The 25,690-nt window shown below is 50.9% G+C and overlaps 1 protein-coding gene across 1 annotated transcript in view; it reads left to right on the top strand.

Annotated features, from left to right (window-relative positions):
- ASTN2 (astrotactin 2) overlaps nucleotides 1–25,690 on the top strand; it is a gene marked incomplete at both ends in the record, with an annotated part of 326,465 nt that overhangs the window by 89,437 nt on the left and 211,338 nt on the right. Inside the window, 2 exons of the mRNA XM_084219630.1 lie at nucleotides 6,656–6,805; nucleotides 15,465–15,572. Coding sequence (XP_084075756.1) covers nucleotides 6,656–6,805; nucleotides 15,465–15,572 — 258 coding nt within the window. The remainder of the gene's footprint in view (nucleotides 1–6,655; nucleotides 6,806–15,464; nucleotides 15,573–25,690) is intronic.

The following is a 25,690-nucleotide window of genomic DNA, read 5'->3' as shown; positions in this document are numbered from 1 at the left end:
AAAGTTAATTCTGCACCATGCTGCTGAGCACGGAGTTGGGGAGTGGTGGAGATTGGCCAGGGACCACTGTGCCACATTTCCCACCCATATTGTCCAGCTGTGGCTCTTCCTGGAGCCCTGTTCTGCCCACATCCATCCTTTGGGGTGCTGACACTTGCTCACACTCACATAACAAAGTGTTGCTGCCTCCAGGTTCATCCCCAGCAGTGGCTCCTCAGACAGATGGGGATGTGACTTTTTCCTGCCCTCAGTGAGTCCCTGCCCCAGCTGGCTCCGTGGGGAATGTCTCCTCTGGCTCTGCAGAGCTGCAGGAGCTGTGTGGTGAAGGGAGGGAGCTGGAGGTCAGTGCTGTGCTCTCGAGCCAGTGTCTCTCCTCCACGCAACATTAGCCCCAACTGCTCCTTGTGCCCATTAGCACCAAATCGGGAAGCTTCCTCCAGAGGGTTCTTATTTAACTTTTCAATTATTTGATAACTTGAGGAGCATTAGTTGATACTGAGGGTCTGCCCATCTTCCCTCATCCTCTCTGCTTGCTGCCTAAGCAAAAAAAGTTATGATGTCTCATAAAAAACCCTAAGTTAAGGGTTTTATTAGGCTGAAAAAATGGGAAATTGAGTCTCTGTTGGACTGGACCTCCTTAGTGCTGGGCTGGGGGGAGGTGGGGCAGCACCCCACCACCAAAGGTTTTTCCTTGCAGGACACATGGGATAAAGAAATAAATGCCCTGTACATGCTAGGGAAGGGGTGTGCTGGAAAGTCTTTGCCCTGTTGAAGAGCTGTGGGCCTGCTGGCCAGAATCAGCTCCTGGGAAGGAGCAGCTGGAGCAGCCCCAGGAGTGCAGGCACCCATCAGTTTCGGGAGGTGCTCTCCAGGCAGAGGTGTGAGCAGAGGCGGGACTGTTGGACCGCAGCTCTTCAGCGTTTGATCTTTCCTAATATGTTTATAATTACATTGCATTATCTTAATTACCAACAGGAGAAGTGGGGGGAGCAGGGGGGAGGGAAAGGAGAGGCAGGGAAGGTGCAGGGTGATGAGTAACTCACAGCCTCCATCCATGGGGCCGCGACTGCGGTTGGAGTTGGAAATGATGCTATTAATACAATGCTTATTCATTTCCCATCATAAAAAACATGGAAGCGCATTCCGAATGAAATTAACATTCCGTGACATTTCCTGGTAAACGGCGAGTTTGCACACATGAGTGGAGGCAATTAGCTGGGAAGTGACTGAGCGCCGTGACTGGGGAGAGGATGAAGAAGGGTCAGGGCAGCCGGTGCCAGGTGGGCGCTGCCGTGGGCTCTGGCTCTGCCCATCCCTTCCCAGTGGGATGGGGGTCCTGCCAGCTCCTGCCCACCCAGCTGCAGTGAGCAGGGGAGCTGCAGATGTTCCTCTCCCGCTCTGTGCAGGTGGGGGAAATGGCAAAGCTTGGCAATAAAGGTGAAAAGCAAAGAGTGGGTGCATGTCCAGAAGGGTTTTGGGGCGCCCTGGGGTCCCTGCCCCACTGCAGGATGCTGTTCTCCGTCCCACTGCACACCAGCCTTTCCTGGCACCCCCTCTCCTGTCACGCTTCTAAAGCTTTATTAGAACCCAATGGAGACTTTTTCCCAGATTTGTTAAACTACTGAAAACTTCTGATCCTATCAGGACTTTTTTTTTCCCTGCCTCGTACCAGATAAGGGCTGTGCTGGCTCCAAGCCCGGAGCTGAGGGTGGTGGAGAACAGGGTAGGGAAGCAGTCATCTCATGAATATATGAAGGAGGAAAGTACATTTGTTCAGTTTCCTTCAAAGGAGACATCTTGAATAAAACTTTATCTCTACTTCTGCTTCCCTCCCCCTCCAATTTGCAATTGAAATCAGACTTTTGCGTATAAAGATCTATTTTTATAGCGACAGATTTATTAATGTATATAATAACCTATTAATATATTAATAGCTGTGTATTAATAGCTATGTATTATTAGCTGTGCTAAAAAAGATGTATACAGCCTTTATTTTAAAACTCAACAAAAAGGGCCAGGAGAGAGAAGAAAGTAAAAGCCAACATGGAATACAAGGCTGTCAAAATGCTCCTGGGTTCCTCTCTCCTTCTGTTGCTGTGTGTGAGCCCCACTTCATAAAAGTGCTATTTGGAGATCCTCCTTCATCCTTGCTTTTGATGTTTTTTGTATATATCCATATATAGAGAGAGTTATATACATTTAAATAAAATTATATAGATGGAGATATGTTTATATATATGTATTTAAATAAAACAGATATATATGTCCTGAGTTGGCTGTGGAATGCAACCAGCAGCTTCCCTGCGTTTCTTGGACACCGTGGCTACGTGTGGCACTTGACATGGACTGCTGGAGATCAGGGGACCAAAGGGGACAGGTTCTCCTGCTCGAGAGAGGTTTGGTGGCTGGGGAAACACATGGAGAGGTGAAGTTCCCAGTGTTGCTCCTGCCTTTGCCATATTCCCCTGCTCTGTGGCAGGGTGTGACTCCCCAGATGTGTTTTCCTCTGAGTACGTGCAAAGCTGTTGTACAAATCTCTCACACTGTCATCACATCAGCATCAGTGTAATTACCTAATTTTATGCTACTAAAGCTCTGTGCTTTGTGGAGCTCAGTACCTTCAGGGTGGCACTGTTGAAAATCAGTCCACATCCCAGGCTCAGAACAAACACCGTTAGTTATTTCATGCTTCGGAAAGCAACAAACACCCATTATTTAGAGCTGGTGAGAAATCAGGGTTTCCACCATGTGGAAAACTTCCAGTATTGTGAAATTTATGCTTGTTCCAAAATAGGATCAGAAAGTCAATTTCTTGAAATACTTTGTGGAACAGAAATTTCTAAAATATTGATCGAGAAACATCAAAATGAGCTTGCTGAATATCAGGGAGTTGATTTGGAGGAAACAATTATAACGTTATTAAACTGGCACTTTCCTGGTGTTCCCGTGGTGTGTTAGGGACATGATGATGTATTGGACCTTTGGAGCCCACGTCAGTGGTTCCCAGGAGAGCCCCCTGCCCTGTGCCTAGAAAAAGCAGATTATTTGATAAATACTGGAAGTGTTCAGTGAAAGGGCAGGAGAGACTTTGAGAAGAGTGTCTGAGATAAGGAGGCTGCATCCTCTGCGTTACCATGCAGGGCAGGAGGTAGAAACCCCACTGACCTTTCCTTCTAATTGTGCCCAAACTTTTTCCATTTAATCCTTGAATGAGTTTGTCTTGTTGCAAAATGCTCAGTCAGGCAGCTCTTGAGATGCTCTGGAGTTATTCCTCTCCCTGAAACTCTGGGAGCGTTGTGGCCACTGTTAATATTGAGGGATCAATAACTTGCCTTCTGACAGCCAGAAATCAAAGAGAGAAATGGGAAAACCAGATGCTTAAAAACCTGTATTTTATAGAAATGGGTTTGAGCCCATACCTAGTGTGGGAAGCTCTGACAGAAGCTACTGTGGGCATGCAGGTGTTGTGTGAGAAGAGCACGGGTGGCTGTGGCTCCAGAAAAAGAACCTTTAAGCCAGACCCAAAGACTTTGAGGCTCAGGGAAGCTGTCACCTTTGCAGACCACAAACCTCATTGTTCTGTTTAAATAAGATGCAAAACCCAAGCTGTAGGATTGTCCAGCTCTCCACCACCCAATGGCACCACAAAGTTTGAGCCCGGTTTGGGAAGAAGCTGCTCCACTGAGGTTCTCAAGGCCACATCTGAAGACTAAAACACCTCAGCAAATCTGAGAGCTTTTTTCTGAGAACTAAGGTGTGTTTCCATCACTGCCTGGCTTTGCTGGCTGGGAACAGGTTGCATAGTCAGAGAGGTTTTGTAGTGCCTTGAGAATGTCTTGGAATAGCGAAGACAACACCCAAGTGCAGCTGGTGGGGGCTCACAAATAGTTCACCTCTCAAATAGGGTTTTTGAGTAGTTGTATTGATCCAAGCCTGGGACTCTGAGATGGGAAATCCCTCCTGGGATGGTGAGATCCTGCTTGTGGCATGTCCCCAGAACAGCCCCCCATACCCACCCAGTCCGGGAGGGTGCAGCTCTCCTGGCTGTGCTGGAATGAATGCTGCTGCTTCCCATCTCCATTGCAACGCATTTTTTACCCAAACATTGCTCATATTGTTCAGCTGATGACTACTTTTTTTGTTGTTGTTGTCATTGTAATTTTTAAGCCAAACAACATATTTTCCCACTGCAATTTGTGCCAGCAGAAAGGAAGGGGGAGAGAATGGCTCTGGGTAGGAATTGTTTTGTGGGAGACGTGCAAACGAATAGGGGAGCCATAAGGAGAGCAAATCTCTTTTCAAATAAAATATGGGGGTGGACAGGAGGGAGGTGTTTGTCAGGAATGTGTGCTGTGCTTTGCAAAGGTAGGGTGACCTTCAGCTGCGTCCTCAAAGTGCTGCCAGAGAGGGAAGCTGATTTTGTGGGGGCTGGAGAGCCTCGTGATTCCCGTGCTCCTGGGGGGAGTGGGTTCACAGCCTCGTGCCAAACCTCGGGGTGGATCCCACCACCTCTGCCTGGTTGGGTGGAGAATCTCTCAGCACAGTGACGAAGATGTGAGCTCAGCAGCCCGGGTGGATTTATCCTGGAAGCTGGGGAGGGGAGAGAAGGCGTTTGGCAAGCTGTGCTGGAGGGGAGGACAGTCCTGTCTCCTCTGAAATGTGCCGTGTTCGGTCAGTGCTGGGAGGAGCTGGTGCCTGGGCACTGCTGACGTGGCTGTGTCGTGCTGGGGAGCAGCATGTGGGAGCTGTGGAGGTGCCAGAGCTGCTGGCTGAGCCTGTGTTTGGTACAGGCAGTCCAGGAGGGCTTGCGGGGTTGTGCAGAATAGAGCAGTTCAGTCGGAAGTGATCTACAAGGATCGGCTAATCCAACTGCCTGACCAATTCAGGGTTGGCCTGTAGTTAAAGCAAATTATTAAGGCCACTGTCTACCCCACAGTAGTGCTTCTTCCCATCCTTTTTTGACCAGCTGGAACCTCCAGGGGCTGCTGTGGGGAGGCCCAGAGGGCAGTTTGGTTTGCAGTCTCTCTCGTGGATGTGATGAACAGCCCCAGCAAGCGCTGTCTCATTCCATTATGGTGCAGGGGTGTCTTCTCTCTCCCTTTTGGCACTGTTGGCAGTGCATGAAGGGCTCTCCCTTCATCCTTCACCCCTCATGCTCACACAGCTGAAGCTCTTGTTGTCTTTTCATTTGTCACTGAGGGTTTTTTCTATGCTACCCACCCATGCCAAACTCTTCCTGCTGATATCATGTCAACAAGGGTTTTTTTTCTTTCCCCCTCCCTCTTTTTTTTTTTTCCTTTTCTTCCCCTGCTTTACTTTTCTCTCCTCCCTCCTGCTTCCCTTACCCATTCCTTTTCTCCAAACCCCTGAGCTCAGGGGCTCAGAGAAGCCAACGATGTGCTGGCACACCTGTGCCGAGCAGTGAGCTGCACCAGCCCTTGCTCCCAATTCCTGCAGTATTTGTAGCATCATCCCAAACAGCCAGTGGCTGAAGGACCCCCCTCCTTCCCTTTGGGTGTTTGCTCCACTGACAGGTGTGGGAGCAGCTGCCCCAGGATGGCTGTGCCAGCGTGGTGGCCAGATGGGGACAGTCACCACGGTCCCATCAGGGGCCAGGGGACTGCTGTGACCTCGTTGAAGGCACGGTCCCCTCCTGCTCCTCCCTCCTCCTCCTCCTCCTGGCCTCCTTTTGGTAAATAAGCCTCAGCTGTGCAAGCCACTCCAGAGCTCCCTGCTCCACCTCCACAAGTCCTGCATCACACAGCCCCAAGGTCTGGCTGACTCTCCATCTGTTCAGGGCAGGCCTGACACACATTCTGCTGGGCAGGGGAGCTGCAGGGTCAGGCTTCCCCCTGTGAACACAGCAGCAGGAGGCAGAGCCACCCCAGTGCTGCCACAGCACCCTTCCCTGGCACCTCAGAGGGATGTGTGCTGTGGGATGGGACTGGATGCTCTTTGGAGACCTTTCCCTGCTCTGGATGTATTTTTTCCTCATGTGATGCTGCCTGCTGGGGCATCTGACACTGCAGGATTCAGCTGTGCCTGCTGTAAACGTCAGGGGCATTGGGGAGCTCTGTCTTTGATCTGTGGTTCCTGGGGGAGCCTGGTACTGGAAAATTCAAAGACATTTACACAGCTGGTCCTTTAGCTCCCTCTCTTTCTTGAGCTTTCCTGAAATGGTTTCCACTGCTGGCACTTAACCCAGGCAGGCAGTTTGATCCTTGTTTCTCTGTTGCCTGGTATGACTGGGTGGATGCTCTTCCTCTGTCTCCCAGCATGGCAGCACTGGACATTGTTTACCAACTGGTCATTGTTTTATGAGTTTCATGTGAATTGTTTTGACTTAATGACCAATCATGGTCCAGCTGTGTCGGGACTCTGGAAAGAGTCACAAGTTTTTTATTATTATCTTTTTAGCCATCTGTCTGTATCCTTTTTCTATTCTTTAGTATAATTTAGTATAGCATTATATCATATCATAATAAATTAGCCTTCTAAGAACATGGAGTCAGATTCATCATTTCCTTCCTGCCACAGGGGACCCCAAAAACACCACAGGACTCAGCTCCATCTTACACAGGGAAAGGTTTCACGGGCAGTGGGGACACGGTGGCCCAGCTGATTTGTAACCACAGCCCCTTTGCTGGTGTTGCAGCTCCCGAGGTGACGCAGGAGACGGTGGAGTCGCTGATGCAGAAGTTCAAGGAGAGCTTCCGCACCAACACGCCCATCGAGATCGGGCAGCTGCAGCCCGCGCTGCGCAGCACCTCCGTGGGCAGACGGAAACGCCGCAGCCGGCCCCGAGGTACGTGGCCACGGTGCCCTAGGGCTTTACCTTTTATGTTTTACAAACCATGTACTGCAATCAGTGTGTAACTCCAAACTGCACTGTGGGAGACCCCCAGTGTAAGACTGGGCTGGTTGGGTCGGCTCTGGCCAGCTACAGACCCCAACCCACATGGTCTTACATTGATGAAAGGGAAAGACTGAGATGCGCTCTTCTCCACGTGGGGATGGGCATCCTCTGTTTATTGACTTGCTCAGGGACACCTCAAACTCTGGTCATTTCCCAGGTGGAAAAGAGGGCATGGTCTGCTGGCAGGAGACTTTTATTCCTGGGGGAAATGAGGGGTGGAGGAGGACCATGGCCAATAGGATACCAGTAGGGAGGGGTGAGGGGAGGCACTGACCGGGGAATAGACCCCCAGGGGGGTATTGGGGACAGGAATGGTGAGGGAGAAACCATGTGGTACAACATACAAATCACACGAACAGTGCATATTACCAAAACACACAGTGCAAACGACAAAATAACTATTTAATGCAATACAACACCCCAGGCAGGTGCTGTTGGGGTGCCTGCCTTCTCAAGAGTGTCTCCGCTCTGGGGATGTGTGAACAGTTCCCTCAGCCCACCAGACACCTGAGCCCAGATGTCATATTTAATGTCTCACCAGTGAGCTGAGAGGACTCTTCATATGGAAAATCCAACAGGGTTTATTTAGGGATGAAATGAGGGCACAGGACAGGGCAGGAGAACAACCACAGTTGAAGGGATGCAGGGATGAAGAGCCAAGAACAAGGGAAGGTCCAAGGTATATAACTGGGGAAGGGTAGGCTTGGTCAGGACACGAACACACCAATGGGGATAGGGATGGGAGGAGGGGTCAGAGTGGGGTGATGGAGTTCTGGCCAATGAGGGAGCAGGGAGGGTGTGGTCTTCTGGAGAAGACCAATGGGGAATCCAGGAATATAGAACATTCTGGAATGGGGGAGTGAACTTTAAATGATAAACAGACTTCATTTACTTTGAAGGGCAAGGAACCCTGGGAGAGTGCTTCAACTTCTCATTGTAACAAAAACTGGGGAGTTCTCCCAAGGCATCCCAGCCCCACCACTACTGGCACCATCTCTCACATTCTGCATGGAGTGCTGGAAGATGACTTCATGTTGTGGTCAGATAAAGCAATCCTTCTGAGCTTCAGAACCAAGGACACCCTACAACCTCAGGCCCCAAAAAGTACAAACAAAAGTGAATTGGGGGTATATTGGGGGTAAATGACTTTATTACCTGAAGCTATAATTGGAAGATTGACCCCTGATATGCAAATAGACTAAACTTATATCTGTTTGAAAAACTTGTGATCATCATCCAGCTTGGGTGCAGCCTCTGGGAGGCTTTGACAGCCCAAGGTGTGCTATTGGAGGCCTTAAATAAATACCTATCACCAAAGGGGTATCAGGGACAGCAAAAGGTGATTCAGAGACTCCATCATCAGAAGGCATGAAAAAACACTTTATTATTAGAAATCTACAGTTCTCATAGACACAAGGGTGGACCTAAGACCTGATTGGCCTTTAGGAATCTTCTCTCACACTCTTGGTGAACTATGAATAGCACACTCTGGAGAATCATACCTATAAACAATGGTTACAGAAAGAGAGATAATAATCGCTTGAATTCTTCTAAGTTTCCACAGCTTCTAAACTCCTGGGAGAAGAATGTCTCTCTCTGTTCAGACGATATGCAATTACTACAAATACCTACTTTTATTGGCTTAATCTTGTCTAGCCTCTGTTCTAGACATCAGCTGCTCCAAGGTATCAGCCATGGCCAGAGGAGCTTGGCTGGGGAGGAAGGTGGGAGCCTCCTCACCCTCACTGCTGAGCATGGGGACACCAGAGCTCCTCTGTGGTGGGATGAGAGGGGGACAAACCCCCCACAGCACCCTCTGGGAGGTCCCTGTGAGTTGTGTCACACCGTGTCCCCTCCAAGGGATCCTTCTGCAAGTCCAAATTCCCTGTCAGCTGCCCCAGCTAAAACACAACGAAACAATTTCTGGTCAGGTTTTAGTTTCATGAAGAGGTGAAATTCATTTTGCCTGTCAGTCACATTATTGGGACATCTCTTCTTTCTGCTTTCCCAGTGCTTGGGGGCTTTAGGAGCTACACAGAGAGTGGGAGCACAGCATTCATGGATCTAAAGGCTGTACCACACAAAAGGCTGTGCCAAGGGTGTGGGTCCAGGTGTCCATCTCTGCAGGAGGGGGAGATATCAGATTCCTTCAGGGGTGATGGGGATGAAGGTCCCTTGGCCATGATCTGCCTAGTGCACTGAGGGTCTCTGTGTCAGCTCTGGGAGCTGGGAAGGAAATACTTTTCTTTTTGTTTACTCTTGGTTTTGTTTTTCATTTATTTATGAGTCTGAAATGTGATCTTTTATTCCTGATATGTTTTCCTGCGATACAGGCCTGGAGAAGGCTTTTTTTTTTTTATTATAGCTCTGCCCATAAATTATTTACTTAGTGTGAAGAAAATGTTCTGACTCTTTAACTGGTTTAAATTATTTGGTTTGTTTTCTAGTAGGTATTCAAATACAGGTCTCTGGATTTTAGTGTGGGTGCTCTGGGGTCCACGGGGACTGTCAGGGAAAGTTTCCCTGATTCCCCGTTCCAGCCTTTTTTTTTTTTTTTTTGTGTGTTTTTATTTCATTTTTGAACTGGAGGTAAGAGGCTTTTTGGTCACTAATGGAACAAGTCAGTTAATCCTTGCAGCTGAGCTTAGGAGGAGACACAGTGCCCAGCTGCAGGCAGAGCCTCTGGCTGAGTGGGAGCAGAGTGTGGCCCTGAGCCAGCCTGGCTTGCCCCCAGTCTCTGGAGACACCCCCCACCCCATTTCCCACCTCCCCAGGCTTCCTTTGCCTATTAGTGACCGCAGGAAAATCAGTGGTTATCAGGACAAGAGCACCCTTGGTCTCTTTCCATCTCTCCCCACTGGTTTCCTCAGTGTGAGAAAATGAGATTGCTTTGTACCCAGAGTCTGTGAGGGATGAGGAGCCTGAGGCAGAATGTGCCCCACAGGCTTCAGGAGGGGACTCAAACTCCCAGTGTCCCCAGCCACGGGGATCCATCACCAGCACATCCTAAAAAAGACATTTTAAACTCTCAGTCCTCAGAAATCCCCAAAAGCCAGGTAGTCCCAAAGTCTCCAGTGGAGATCTCGCTCTGCACAGCCCCAGCCCATCCATCCTTTTTTCCTCTTAATTTAAATATCTTTTTGCTTGTAGAGGTGGTGGCTGGGCGCTGTTTCTGAGCTGATCCATGCCTTTCCCTGCCCATTCCCTGGCTTCTCCTGTGCCAGAGGTTTTGTTTTTACAGCCTGTGGTTACCTGTGCCTCTGGCAGGCAAGGGGCTGGAGTGCAAACAACCCCTCAGGGTAAAGCATGATACCACAACTCGGGATGTTTACATTTTCCATCCAGTTGCAAGCATAAACCCTTTGCCTCATTAATCCATTGCAATCCATGAGAGTTGTTTTTTCCTCCCCCTAAATGAAATTGTCCATTTGGGATCCATTCATTTCCTCCTAACGGCCTCGTGACAGTTCCACTGATGGAGTTTGCATCCAACTTTGTTTCTGAGAAGTGACAAGTCAGCCTGATGGATGCATGTGTGTAATTATTTTCTTGTAGTTTGATTTAATTAATGTTTAACCTCATCAAAGCCCTACAGCTGGAGCACTCTCCCTGCAGGAACTGAACAGCAGAAGGATTTCCTCCTCTATGGAAAGGCTCTGAAAGGGTTTCCAAGTGCTGTTCCTTCAGAAGGATGGGATAAACCATCCAAACCTGATCCCCAGCCCAAGGGAAACAAATCTGGGATAAACTTTGCCTTGCTTTACTTCCCTGCTCTGAGTGTGCATAAGCTGCTGCCCATTGCTCCTCATTAAATCTGATTTAGCCCTGAGTGTTTCCAGCAGCTCTGGGAAAGGTGTTGTTTTCCCAAGTAGATTGATTTAAAAAAAAACAAAAACAAAACACCAAACCACACCACCCTCTCTATTTACAGTGCCATATAACTTTATTTTGTCTAATGACTCTTTCATACAACCTTTCTCCCTAAACACCTCTATGGAGTGCTCTGAAGCACATTCAGAGCTTATCAATAATTGAGGGAGAGCGAGGATGGAGAGAGCCGAGGGTGGGAGGGGTGGGCTGGAAGGAAGAGGTCTCTGCTGGGGGCTGGCTGACCTGGAGGGAGGGATGCTGCATTCCAGAGCGTTTATTGATCCTGAAATGCAGCCCCGGAGCATCCCAGCCCGGCTGCCCCAGAGCTGGGGAGCGATGCCCTGGGGAGAGGCAGCAGGGCAGGGGCACAGGCTGTGGGTTTGGCTGGTGGACCCTGCTGTGTGCCCGGCCCCGGGGCTGGGAGTGCCCTTGGGGGTGGCTGTGGTGCTCAGAGAGGGGGTCTGGTGCCCTCTCCTGGGGCAGGGCTTTAAAAACACTCTGGATTTGGGAAGAAATCGCCCATAATGGTCCTTCTGCTGAGACACCGCGGGCTGTTCATCGGGATGTGCTGCCTGCTAGGGATGATGCAGTTGTTGTGGTGTGGAGGTCTTGGCTGTGCCCTGAGCTGGCCAGAGCTCCCTGAGGGTGGAGAACTGAAGCTCAGCTGGGCTCATCCTCGGTCCCTGCTTTTGTCAGGACACCTCTGCTTTCACCTTGCCCTGTCTGACTGACCTGTGGTGCCTGTGGAGTGTCACATTTTGCTGGTGAGGCTTTTCTGGAGTTTACCTGGGAGCTTTCACCTCACCTGAGCCATAATATCATGTCCAGCTCTTTGAGTTGCTCCTTGCTGAAAATAAAACCCTTCAGGCTGTGCAAGGGCTGCTCTCTGGAATCAGCATGATCCCAGATTTTCACAGTGGGAGCCCATGGCTCTGTCACCTCCTGCACTGCTGGGGTGTTTTGGGTGGAGACAGAAGGAAGAGGGAAGATTGGTGAGGTGGAAGAGTTTTCTCACCTGTGTGTGAAGCCAGTGTGTGTGAACATACCCCTGCCACAGGGTGCTTTGTTTTAAAGGCCTTTTTTTCCTTTATACTTTCATGGTTTTGGGGTTGACTGGGTAAGTTTAAAAAGAAAATGTTTGTGTATTTATTTATTTTTTTTCCTCCTTAAATCTGCATCTAATTTACCTTTGTCTGACCACATTTGGTTGCTTTGCTGCTTTTTTTGTTTTGTTTTGTTTTGTTTTTTTTTTTTTTGGTCAGTTTTCTGGCGCTTTTTTAAGGGTTAAATTAATTGAACTGAAAATTTCCACTTAGCTAATTGCATTGCCCTGCCAGCTCTTAGTGCTGTGCTGGGGATGGCATTCCTTCCTGGGAAGCCTGGGAACAGAGGGCCTTGTTGGACCCCCAGAAGGCAACACTGCATGGGGTGACTGAGCATGGAATGGGGTCAGCCCAATGTGGCTGATGAGGGAAGTTGTGGGTCTTGAATTCTGTGGTAGGTACAGGGATTTGCCCTTTTTCTGGAGGAAATGGAAGCAGAGAATCCTTTTTCCATTGATAGTGGCTGCAGGGCAGAGGGATCACAAAGATGTCACCCAAGGTGGCATCGCTGGGGACAAAACTAAGCTTCCACTTCTATTATAACATCCAACTTTGCAGGATTAAGTAGCTGAGGTCAGCTTGGCCTCAGATAGGAGTTATCCAAACAGCTACTGTTGCTTATTTCTTTATTTTAACTCAGTTTTGATTCCTTTTACATCTATAACTCTTTTCCTGAGATGTTCTATGACCTCCTGGCTTCAGGGAAAGGATTAAAAATGTCATGTTTGTTCTTTATTTCCTCTTTAAAGACAAAAATCTCACTTTTTAAAAAATATACACAGGGCTTCAGCTAACAAAAAGTCGTTGGGGATGACTCTGGTTCCTGAATTTGATTTCCTTATCCCCACTCTGCATTAACGGGCCCGTCTTTAATTACACCATAACGAGGTGTTTGCCTTGGCACCCTGCCTTGCTCCCCACTAAATTAATGCTGCACTCAGAACAAGCGCCCTGCCCCGGCTCCTGCCTGAGCTGAGATCTATTTGAAGGGATTAACGAGCTTGTAAATCTGCAAACAGGATTAGAAACAAGAGCATCTTCCCTGAGCTCCCCTGCCCCACTGCCTGCTGAACCAGCAGGGTAGGAGATGGGTTGGGTGAGGAAGGGGAGCTTTGTTTTTCCTCCAGTCTCCAAAACAGGAGTAAACTGGGTGTAAGGAGGGAGTATCTCCCTGTGAGAGCTGCTGGAGAGAGCTGCCAGTGCATTGCTGATACCCAGCCCTTCAAAATTGCCATTTCCCTGTTCTCTGTCTTTAAAGCATCTTTTTCCAGTTTGTAACCGATTGCAGTGATTAGGATCTTTTAGTTTTCTGATACTGGGTGTTTTTCTCCCTGTTTTAGAAGGAAAGGGAATGCTGGCCAGGCAGGACTGCTTGACTTTACCTTGATGCTGTCCTTTTTCATCAGTAATTGCTCGTGGGTGCTCTCTGCCATGAGCATCCTTGGCCCCATCATGATTATTCTCAGCCCTGTGCCCTGGTGAGCAGCCTGTGACCAAGGCTGGTAATGGACCTGGAAAAGGAGGCATTGCCCCAGTTGTAAATGTTTCACTGGGCTAATTTGTTCAGATTTTGGGGCCAGTTAAACATGAAATCAGGTTCATGGCAGGATTACTTGAGGATTAGTCCTCCAGATTGCCTCAGCTGGGTTCTGAGATCCTCCAAACAACCACTAAGATGTGGTCCAGCATCCTTGATGGCACAGAGGTGTAAAAGCACATCCCTGGCAGCCGTGTGTGCCCCAGGCTGGTGTTGCCAGGCTGACCTCTGGCACCGCATGTTGGGTCAGAGGAAACGTTTCCTCTGCGGGCTGGGGACCCGCGCCGGGTCTCACAACTGCTGTATTTATACATCCTGCTCAGTGCTGGGTAATCAGAAAATGCAATATCGCTGTCACCAGCTCTCTGAAGACATCCAGCCTGAGTAATTTAACATGTCAGCTCCATCCATCACGGAGACGCAGCCGGCACACAAACGCGGAGTGGCCGGAGGGGGCTGGGCCGGTGGCTGGCAGAGCAGCTGCTGCCTGTGCCAGCTGCCTGGTCACCTCACAGGGGTGTGACAGCGCAGAGAGCACCACGTGGCTCCCTCTGTCCACCCCAGCCATCTGCCTGTGCAAAAGGGGCCAGCTCTGGTGCGTGGGAAGGTGGCAGAGGGATGTGCCATGTCCTACCTGCACAGGTAGTGGCCGGGTCCCTCTCCCAGGCAGGGGCAAGGGCTGTGCTGAGCTCTCAGCACTGGGGGGACTCTCCCATAGCTGGTGTCTGCCCCCCAGCCCTGGCCACTGCAGCAGCCCCTGCTCAGTGAGAAGGGGATTTGCAGCAGGGCTGCAGCCCTGGCTGGTTGCCCAAGGGCCTGCGTTAGAAGCCCAGGTTAATTAAGATTTTCCTCACTCAAGCAAATAAGCCTTATTGGCCTTACCACTCTGCTATGTCTCTCAAACCCCTTGGTGTGGGTGTATCGTGGCACTGGATGCTTTTGTGGTGTTTGTGGCTGAAGAGGGGTTGATAATGGGTCATGGTTTGGGATCTTCTAACCCCCCAGCCCCCTGCCCTAAATGCTGCTGCGTGCACGCACTGACCCTTCCTGCTGCTTCCAGGAGGAAAGGAGCCAGCAGAGCCCCTTCCTGCCCTGCTGCTGAGACTGCCCTGGAGGGCACTGCTCGGCCAGGCCAGGGCATGGCCAGGGCAGGAGCCACGTGCCGAGCTCCTGGCGTCCCTCTGGCTCCTGCCAGCCACCTCTCATCGCCGTGATGGAGGATTTCAGAGGGCAGAAGGCACCGCTCATTTTCTGTTCTCCTGCCAAGAAATGGGGAAATTGTGCTGCTGCCTAGAATAAAAGATTTTTTAAAAACAGTAAAATATTTTAATGGCAGTTTAAAGGGCCACTGTCAACCCCCAGAGGCCTCTTTTCTTTAAGCTCTGCAAAGATTGAAGGACTTCTGCCAATTACAGTCTGTGGTGCTTTTTAAGTATCCATTGCTTCTTGGTGGGTCTGGGGATGGAGCCAGCTGGGCTCCTGCTGCATCCCACACCATATCCAGAGAGGAGGAGGCCGGGTGAACCATGGGCCAGCCCTGCTCCTGTCGGTCCTGACTGCTGCTGTCACAGCAAGCTGGGGGAGCAGATGGGCCAGACTGGGTACTGAGGAGCAGGAAAAACCCTCAAGGGGGTCCTGGGTGCCCCCCAAAGGCTGTATTCCCTCTGTACCGTTTGTTCTTGCTGGGCTTGCTAAATTTTACTGCATTCCACCATGCAGGTGTCCTTGGGGAGAGCAGCTGTCACACTCAGGGGGTTTTCTTTGTAAGTCCCTTGAAATAGATTTGTATTTTATTACTGAGGGTAGAATGTGTCTTCTTACATTCACATCACTATATTCACTGTGGGGGGTCTTGATTTTTGATGAAATAATGAATGGTAAAAGTTCCAGATCGCTACTGGTGATCCCAAGCAAAGAACCTTAGCAAGGAGAGGGGGCTGCTGGCCAAATCCTCAGCTCTGCTGAGGAGCTCCTGGCTCCCCCTGCTCCTGAGCGTCCCAGCTGCCAGGGCTGATTTTTTCCTCTCTATTGCCTGCAGGTGGGATCGGGTTTGGACGTGCCAAAGGCAACTCTGGCTCAGAGGCGGACGATGAAACCCAGCTCACCTTCTACACGGAGCAGTATCGGAGCCGGAGGCGAAGCAAAGGTACAAAAGTCACAGTCACACCTGTGACTGCACTCTGCTGTCAGGGGAAAAGAGATGCTTGGGCTGTCCCATGGGTGATGGTGTCTGATTCTGCAAGGACAGCCACGCCAGTCTGTGGTGGTAAGGACACCCCCAGATGTGCTGGTTGTGTGATGCAGCACCGTGCAGAAGCCACAAATCCCATTTCCCAGTGATGTTGCTGAGGTTCTGGGTTTCTTTGATGGTTTCTAATATCAGTTACCCTCCACATGCCCTGGCACTTCCCCAAAGCTGCACCAGTGGGGAGTGGTTGTGTCTGTCCTCATCCTGGCACCGGTGCAGCTGTCAGGGATGGTTACCCTGGCAATTCCTTGCTCCAAACTCCTGCTTTCTGCCCTTTATTTCCCATGCAAAGCATTCATTGGATGAAAATTGCCCAGCCTTCCACTTGGCACAAAGGCAATTAAAAAGAACAAATTCAAAACGAGGGTTGGGGCAGGGATTTGTAGACCCAAGTCCCTTTAGGCTCTTTTGTGAGTTAGAGAAGCCAAGAAACTGAAATATCATCTGGAGTTTGAAATTAGTGTCCGCATTTCCTCTCATCACATCACGCCGGATCGGTTTTTTTGCCATTTTTTTGCCATTTTTTTTCGGGATGCTCAGCCCGAGCCGTTTGGCGGTGGAGAGGACGAGTTCCGCTGCTTCTGCCGCCGCTGGGTTTGAAAAATCACTGTCGGGAAATAACTCTGTTGGGAAGCAATTTAAAAATTGCACAGTGGGTCTGCTCCCTCCATTTGTTTTGCGCAGGGAGCCGGGCCTCGGCAGAGCGCGGCAGCCAGATGGATGCCGGTGCCCACCGCAGCAGCGCGCGGCCCCATTTGTTTCCATGATGAGCCATTCCCATAAATGCTTCCCGTGTGTTTATTTGAATGGGAAATTGCCTCAACACCTCTGATCAGCTCGATGGTCGCACGCAGGAATGAGCTCACACATGAACAGGGGTGTGCTGCAGTTGTTCCTGCTCAAAGGCTGGGCATTCAATTTTATATGATTGGTCTTTCTTTTTTTTCTTTTTTTTTTTTTTTTCCCATGTGTTCTAGAACCAAGAGAAATCATCACCATGTTTAAAATGAGCTTTTGATGAAAAGGATGAGAGGATTCGTGAGTTCCTTACCTGTTGCAGTACAAACACAGCTACATTCAGGGGAAAATGATAAAATCAGAATCCCAGAATGGTTAGGGTTGGAAGGGACCTTAAAATCACCTTGTTTCACCCCCTACCATGGTCAAGGATACTTTCCACTATCCCAGGTTGCTCCAAGCCCTGTCTAACCTGACATTGAACACTCCCAGGGATCCAGAAGCAGCCACAACTTCTTTGGGAAACTTTTGCCAGGGCATCCCCACTGTCATAGTCAAGAATTTTTTCCCAATAAGCTTAAACTTCCTTCTAACCCTGCCCTCTGTCAGTTTGAAGCCATTTCCCCTTGTCCTGTCATCCCATGTCCTTCTCCAGCTCCCTTCAGGCACTGGAAGGCTGCAGTTATTCACACCTAAGCCTCTTCTCCAGGCTGAGCAATCCCAACTCTCTCAGCTTTTCCTCATGGGAAAGGTGTTCCATCCCTCTGATCATTTCGTGCCTGTGTTACAGGAGGAAGGAACTGGTTATGTTGCAAAGAGGGACAAAAGGAGCTGTCCCAAAACACTTCTGGTACAGGGATCAAATTTCCCAGGTGCTGGAGTAGCTTTTTCAGTGACTTATTCAGGAATACTGGGCAGGCTGTCACAGCCCTTGGGTACTTTGGAAAAGTCACTGAAGTTTGGGGTTTTTTTTTTCAGCTTCCACTAAGGAAAGGGGTGATAGGGCACAGGGAGGGTATGGAAAACTGTATTTTAATGAGAGGCAGATAAATGTTTGCAAGGCTGCCTTGCTGCCATTCCCCTTGAGGTCAATGGCTCTGTAAGTCTCTTGAAAAAGGCTCATACTGGATGTCGGGTACAAAGATATTTTTATTGACATCTGTGTTGGTTTTCAGTTGTTGGTTTTAGCTTCCTTGTAGGGCAAATATAAAGGAGCAGATGAATGGGAAGAATTCCTTTCTTTCCCAGTGAATAAGCTGTTGTTCACCTGGGCAGCTTTGATGGCTGGGTTTGAAGGGAATTCAGGAGGCAGAGCTGCCTCGCGCCGTCGCACAGGGCTGGCTGTTAGATCTGCCTTAGTGTTTGAGCAATGCTGTGAGAGCCCGGTTTGTTCATGTTCACTGGGGGCTAACTGAGGGAATTGTCTTGCATAAAGTCCCCATTGTACTTCCCCTCCTGTCTGGATAAATTTGGCCATCGCTGCATCCTTGAAAAGGAATTTTCCATTATCCTTTCATTGACTCTCCTCTCCCTCATGGAAGCAAGGCAATAGCGTAGTGGGAAGTCGTAGCACCGAACTCATAATTACAAGTTCAGCCAAGATCCATAATTGGACGGGATTGTAACTCTAATAGAGAAGGATGCATCGTCAGATACAGTTAATTCTTACAATGATGTTCCCCTATCGATTTCGCCAGGCTTGCGTGTCGTTGCAGGTGCCTTTGGGTAGTTATCAGGTCCAAGGAGAGGGATTCCTTGGGGTTTCTCTCCTCGGATAAGATTTTGTAGGATTGAGCCTAATTACTTGCATTGATCCCAGATGATGTGATGGGAAGTTTCCACTTAGGAGGTGTGCAGGTTTGCTTTTATTTGAGCTTAGTTAAGTGGCCTCCTGTGTCTCCTGGAGAAGGAGGACAGCAGGTTCTCTAGTGCTTTGGCAAGGCAGATTAGAGAGACATTCCCACAGGACAATATTCAGCAAGGTGAGTTTGTTCTGGTAGCTCAGGAGCAGCAGAGCCACTGGTACCTGGTTTTCAGTGCAGGAATGCATGGAGAAGTAAGAGGCAGCACCTTCTGTGGTCACAGCACGCTGCACTGCTCACCTTCCCAGCCTCTAGGGCTGTGGGAAGCCCTTACACTGATATTACATGTCTTTGGAAAGTCTCCAGAGAAATTACAGGGGAGAAGAGTGTAAGAGTGTAATAAAGCAGGGGAGATCTTCCCTTGGAGTCTTGGTCTTTGCTGTTGGGCTCAGCCCCATCTCTGAGATTTGAGCTGGGAGAGGCATTGCTGGCTTATGCCAAGCGTTCTGTTCACACCCAGATGTTCAGTGAGACACCTTTCTCTGTGCCACAGTCCCTGCCTGTGCCCACACCAGCTCCTCACTCTCCACTTTGACAGATCAGGGTGAGCTCGGCTCTGTGGCATGCAGTCTCAAGGGAGCTGGCATTCAGATTGCTTTTCCAAGTGAAACCAGTCCTGAGAGAGGCTGTCAGGCTGTGCACAGCTCTGTGCTCAGAGGCAGGGCCAGGGATGGCTGGTTTGCTCCTTCCTGCTGACCCTCAGCACCGACTCCTCGAGGATTTCCAGAAATCACATTTTCTTGCAACCTATTTACAACAGGTTTGTGCACTGCAAGTCTCTGCTTGCTGTGTGTGCTGCTGGCTCCCGTTGCCCATTCCCCTGGGAGTCCCAGGAGCTGTGGGAACCTCTTGGCATTCTGGCTGTGCTGCACAGATGGCTCTTGTCTCCAGGGCCATCGGTCATCACACCTTCCACCAGCGCCGAAGTGTCTGTGAGAGAGAACCTGACAGTGTTGGAAGGATGTGAATCCACATCCCCCGCTGGCCAGCAGGGCAATATCAAAGCTTTGATGCTTCAGGGTGGGATGTGTTCAGTCAGGTTCCACTCTGAGTTGGAGAGGAAAATATTAGTAGCAAAAATCCCCCTAAAGCAAGGAGGCAGAGCCCTGTGCACAAGCTCCACTCCTGCTCCATCCCTCTCATTCTGTGGTGGGGTTTGCTCTGTGCTCAGCAAAATATATTCAGCTCCAGGTCTGACTGTGCAGCCCCAAGTTCTCCTGGTCACAGGCAGCACCTTCCTGATGGTGAAACAAATAGTGAAAGGCATGGGGGAAGCAGCAGCACTGTAACTCCAAGGCTGTGTCAGCTCCCTGCCCATCTCATTGAGGATTCCCTGAGTATAATGAACCCCTCCTTGCTGGAGGGGAGGCACAGGCACGGTTCCTGCACCTCCCTCTGCTTTCTCAGGCAACAGAGCAGCTGCTCTGTTAACACAGAAATGTGGAATAGATGCTGTTCAGCTTCCTGGGTTGGGGGAAACTGAGGCAGGGAAGGTAATGGTCTCATATGGAGACCCTGAGCCATCCCAAGCCCATTTGTTTGGAGACCCACAGACTGTCTGCCCTCCCTTGCACTCTAGGACCTGCTGGGAGCCCCTGGGACCTGCCAGGAGGTTCCCATGACTGCTGCCAAACCCCTGAGTCTGGGGCTGATGTCACTCCTCATCCAGCAGGGATCAGGTACAGAGTTGCTGGAAACGCAGACACAAAGCTTGGGGTGCAAAGGCAAAGGGATGCTTTTGTTCCTGTGATGGTTCAGGCATGCTGGAGGGCACCCAGCACAGTGTCCACCCACCTGGGGTGTCACATGGAGTGTCCTCAAGCTGTCTTGAGGACTATCTATCTTGAGCTCCATCACCCTGAGCCTGGTCTGGGATTGCTTCACCCCTCCTGGCATGGCCTGTTAAAAGAGGAAGAGGGGAAAACATCCCACTCTGTTTTCCTGCACAGCTCTTGTTCCAGCTCCCCACAGCCCAGGGAAGGGAGGGCATGGCTTTGGGATGCTCCTCAGCTGAGGTCTCTGTGAACAAGGCACCTGGCTGTTTCCATAGCAGGCGGTGATGGTTTTGACAAATTAGCAGAGTTCAATTATGTACCTTGGATTGGTGTCAGCCCCGTGTGTGCGTGTGCTGGGCTGGCTGGCGGAGCCTTCTGAGGGCTGTTAGAGAAATGAGAAGCTGAGCTTTGATCTGCCTCTGTATTTGGTGGTTAAAACAAGGCCTTTTATAAGGGAATATTAGGTATTCGGAGTCTACTACATATGAGGAAGCGTGGCTTTGATCCTCTCCCATCTCCAGAGGCAGCAGGCAGTTATTATTTCATGGGGAACTAAACGAGGTGCAGAATGAAATTTGGGTACTGCTCTCTTTGCTCTCTTTGCTGCTGCCTCTGGCCTCGCTGGAGCTGAGTGAATTCTGCAGGCAGGACGTCTCCTCACTCTTCCATACTCCTCAGGGAATTGCCTTCCTGCTCTGCCTTAGGCTTGACTCGCCTTCAGACTGGGGGAGATGCTGCTGGCAATCAAGGGGGAGACAAAAGGTGATAAAGCAAACATGTCAATTCGGGCTGCTTCCAGGGGCATGAAGGAAAAATGGCTCTGCCTGTGTCTGGTGCTGTCTGTCTGTCCTTGGGGATGCTTCTCCCTTCCTGGCTGCCCTGTGTCCATCTCCGCCTTGTGTGGTCAGCCCATGGCATGGACAGGTAAGGATTCCCCACAGAGCCCTTAGGATTCCTCAGGAAGAGACACAGAGCATTTAGGATTCCTTAGGAAGAGACACAGAGCTGTTAGAATCCCTCACACAGCTGCTCCCTGCAGGGACAGACGGACAGGCCAGCCTGGGTGGTGCACACCCAGCTGCTTCATGGCACATGGAGCTGTGCTGCTCTTTGTGAGGCCAGGAAAGAGCAGCCCAGAGGAGACACCACAGCTCCTATGTGACCTGCAGATCCCCAGATGTCAGGAATGAGTTGTCTTCATGATACAAATCTTGTCTTTACGCCCCAGAGCACCAGGATCCCCCCGTCCCTGCAGACTGCACCCCAGCACCACAGCCATGCTCACACTGTGATGTCCAGGGCACTGTGACAGTGGGGGATGCTCCTTATTCCCAACCATTCTCTGCTCTCTGTCATGGATGCTGCTTTTCCACCTAGTGAACAAATGTGGTGCTTTTTTATGATGGCTTATTTTGCCTGCAGAGCAATGAGGCACTGCCACAGCCCATAAAACCCACTCTGAGTCCCTCTCCATTCCTGCTGGACTCTGGCTGTGCAGGAAAGCTGGCTGGGGTTGCTCCAGCCTTCTTTTTGCTCCTTTAATCACTGGTGGCTGTAAGTGTGGGGGTGCACTCATGCTCCTGTCCATTCCAGGGGTACTGAGCTGCTGGGAGAGGGGCTTCTGCTGGAAGCTGGAGCTGGGCAGCACCAGGGGCTGCAGGTAAAAGCTGGTGGAGCTGCAGGCACTTTAACTTCCCTGGACTGCGCTGGAGATAAAGGCTTTTACATCTGTTCCTGGAGGCAGTGCGGGTCTTCCCATTTATTTATTTATTTTCCGATTGTATCTGATACAGCCTCAGCGAGTAATTGAGTGTTTGAGAGTGAAAAATTATCTCTCCGGCTTGGCCCTTATCTTGACAGCAAAGCAGCACTTTTAATTTAATTTTGTTCAGAGCATGTGGGTAACAAATTTCACTAATCGCTCTGCTGTCGCCCTCCGCATGGTAACGAGCCTCTTGTTTCCCAGGAAGCTGAACATAAACACGGAGCTGGATGCAGGCAGGAGGAGGGAGAGGGCTGGAGCTGCTTGGAAAATGAAGATGCTTTTGGTTGTGGATTGCTGTGGCACCGTGGATTTGTCTCCTGGCTGCAGCAGGAAAGGGAGCAGAGGGTGGTGGATGTCGCGTTTGTTCCCGCCTGATGTTTGGCTGCAGGGGGAAACTGAGGCACGGAGGGGTGTGCCCCAAGCATGGGGAGCTGTTGCAGAGCAGAGATTTGTGTTTCATCCTGTTCTGTCAGTTTGCATCTATTCCAAAAATAATGGATGGAGGCAAATGATGGTTTGGGACTATTTTTTTTTTTTTTGAGGCTGCAGCCCAATTCCCCAATCCCAGCTGTGCCTGCAGGATGGCAATGGGACAGCAGGCAGTGTCGTGTGTGGTGAAGGTCCAGCCAGGATGAACAACTTGAGTCCTTGGACATCTCTTGCCACCAGCCCCTGGGACATCTCCTGCCAGGTCCTGAGCCCTCCCTGCCACCCTGGCCTCCATCACTTCTCTCTCCTCCTGGTTTCTAACATCAATTTATCTGTCTGACCAGCCCTCCACTTGCTGAGCACAATCCTCCTTGGGCTGTGACTCAACACAAACTATTTCATAGATAATGATTACTTTTTTCCCCTTTTTCCTGTAGGAATAATGTTTTTGCTACACTGTATTGAAAATTGCTTTCCCTTCTCCTTAAAATGAAACCTTCCACTCAGATTTGCCTTTGTGCTTGTATATTGTAAAATTGGGACTCATTTGGAGTGTAAAACAAAAAAAGATCGGGCCTTAATTCCAGGAGAAGTGCTTTCATTGATTTTCATGAAAGAAAATTCCAGGGCAGGCAATATCTACCTTTAAATATGTAGCTGTTTCTTTAATGTGATTTTATCTCAACCAATTCAGCACTGAGAACATGAAAGCAAAACTGACTTCATTGATTTTAATTGTCCCTGCCCAGAGAAATGCAAAAAGAAAATATAGCAGTGCCAGGAGAGCAAATTGAGTTTGCACAAATTCTTCCCCCCCTTTGCTGTGCCAGAAGGTCTAATCTAAGATGTGTGGGCAGGAGAATCTGCCCGTGGTGACCCTGGTGTTGATGGGGCTGGTGGATCAGCATCTCAGCCTGGACCACTTTGGTCACCTGTATCCCCCCCTCTCCCCAGCTGCTCATTCCTTGCCCAGCCTTCAAGGCTTTGCCTTTGCCCCCTTCCTCCTCTTGGTTGGAGTTTGCTGCCGAGGTCTCCCTGCCAGCTGCAGCACAATGCCTTAGAGCAAAGGGGGAGCACCACCAACAGCTGTATAATTAAGAAGCAAATACATTTATTCAGTACATAAGGCTGTATAACTCCAGGAGCACCCGAAGAGCCGAGGCTCAGGCTGCTGGAGGAGCACAAGAGCTCGCTGGGAGTTCAGTCAATGAGCCCTTGACCTTGCTGTAGGGTCCAGCAGCCCAACCCCAGCCTCCCCACAGTGCCCAAGCCACCCCTTGGCACCCACTCCCCCTGACCCACAGCCCAGGGCTGCCTTTTCTGCAGCTCCCTGTGCTGTGCTGGAGGACGTCTCGGCTAATTGCTAGAGGATAATTCATAAATGTTAATAGTATTAATCTGATTCAGCATGTGCTCAGCAAGATCTAATCCTCTATAAATCCAGAAGCGACTGATCTCACCCTTCTGCTGCACAACGTGGCTGCCTTTCCTCCTCCTTTCCCCCAGCCCTTCCTCTGTGCACCCTCTGTGTCCTTGGAGGGTCTCCTCAGGGTTCTTCCCCAACACAGAGGAATCAAAGCTGCCACTTCAGGGCTGATCCACATCCTGCTGACTCTGGGATGAGGCTGGAGACTGCCCAGTGCCCAAGCTCTGACCCAGATCTGGGCTGGAGCTGTGAGCACCTTCACTGGGATTTGTCCAGGACTGCAGTGGAGAAGATGCCTCAAGAAGAGGCTGGGACCAGGTGTGGTGTAGATGGTGTGTGATGAAACACCTGCCTGCGCTCTCACCCCCTGCCAGGGGGGCTCATTGCATCCACATGCCTCCCCTTTAGAAGGAAGGGGCTCTGGGGCTGGGTATTTCATGAAGGCATGGCAGGGTCATGGTGCAGCAGAGCTGTGTCTGACTGGAAGGAGGATCTGCCACCCCATCATCCCAGCTTAGTTTCCCATCCCAATTTCCCATCTCATTTTACATCCCATCCATCCCAATTGCCCATCCCATTTCACATCACATCCCATCCCAATCCAATTTCCTGTCCCAATTTCCCATCCCATTTCACATCCCATCCCCCAGAGGGACCATCCTGCTGAGGAAGAGGAGGCTGCAGGGCAGGAGGGGACACAGGCAGTGCTGTTCCCCCGTGCAGGGCTGCTCCATATCCAGAACCTCCTGCCAACAACCACAGCTCATCTTAATTGGCGTTTGACTTGATTGGGCACGAGCTGCCCCTCGTGGAACGCCTCGGGCCGTGTCTGTGTGTGAGGCTGTCCTGGAAACGCCGCTCTATCCTGTTAATGAGCCTCTGCTGGAACAGAACGGCGATCATTAGGAGCCCGATTCCTCCGGCACGGCAGCGACACCGGCGGGCTCCGGGAGCATCCCGGGGTGCCAGCTGGGCCGGGCTGGGCTGGGCTGGGCTGGGCTGGGCTGGAACGGGCTGGGCTGGGCTGGAACGGGCTGGGCTGGAACGGGCTGGGCTGGGACGGGCTGGGCTGGGCTTGTTGCCCCCAGGGGATTCTGCTGACCCCAAGCTGGGCTGGCTGTCCCCAGGGATGCTGCTGTCCCCAGGGGATGCTGCTGTCCCGTGGAGGTGCTGCTGTCCCCCAGGGGATGCCGCTGTCCCTAGGGATGCTGTGCTAACCCCAGAGGTGGTCCTGTCCCCAGGGGTGCTGCTGTCCCCCAGAGGTGCTGCTGTCCCCCAGGGGATGCTGTGCTAACCCCAGGGGATGCTGCTGTCCCCCGGAGGTGCTGCTGTCCCCCAGAAGTGCTGCTGTCCCCCAGGAAATGCTGCTGTCCCCCAGTGGTTCTGCTGTCCCCCAGGGGATGCTGTGCTAACCCCAGGGGATGCTGCTGTCCCCCGGAGGTGCTGCTGTCCCCCAGAAGTGCTGCTGTCCCCCAGGGATGCTGTTGTCCCCCGGTGGCACTGCTGTCCCCAGGGGTTCTGCTGTCCCCCAGGGGATGCTGTGCTAACCCCAGGGGTGCTGCTGTCCCCCAGAGGTGCTGCTGTCCCCCGGGGATGCTGTGCTAACCCCAGGGGATGCTGCTGTCCCCCAGGGATGCTGCTGTCCCCAGAGGTGCTGCTGTCCCCTGGGGATGATGTGCTAACCCCAGGGGTGCTGCTGTCCCCAAGCTGGGTGCTCTGCGTGCAGCACAGCTCGGCGGGGGTTGCTAAGCACTCCCAGCACTGGCTGTTCTCCCCAGCCCCGTTTTCCTCGGGAGCTGGGAATACATTTCCATATCCGAGTGGCCACGGAGCGTTCCCTGCGATGCCGTGGTGCTATTGTCTCCCGGGGGATGGGGAAGATTGCAAAGCACTTGGCGTTTAACACCCACATATGGTTAACACCACGGGCTGTGTGCTGATAAAGAGGGGGTAATTAAAGTTTATTTTTTTTTATAGACTAATCTCCCAAGCATGTATTTATGAGCCTGATTTAGAAACAG

The sequence above is a fragment of the Fringilla coelebs genome (genome assembly GCF_963513975.1).
Source record: "Fringilla coelebs genome assembly, chromosome: 21".
In the NCBI taxonomy this organism is placed as follows: domain Eukaryota; kingdom Metazoa; phylum Chordata; class Aves; order Passeriformes; family Fringillidae; genus Fringilla; species Fringilla coelebs.
The sequence above is the reverse complement of the archived record's forward strand: the minus strand, read 5'-3'. Positions and strand labels throughout refer to the sequence as shown.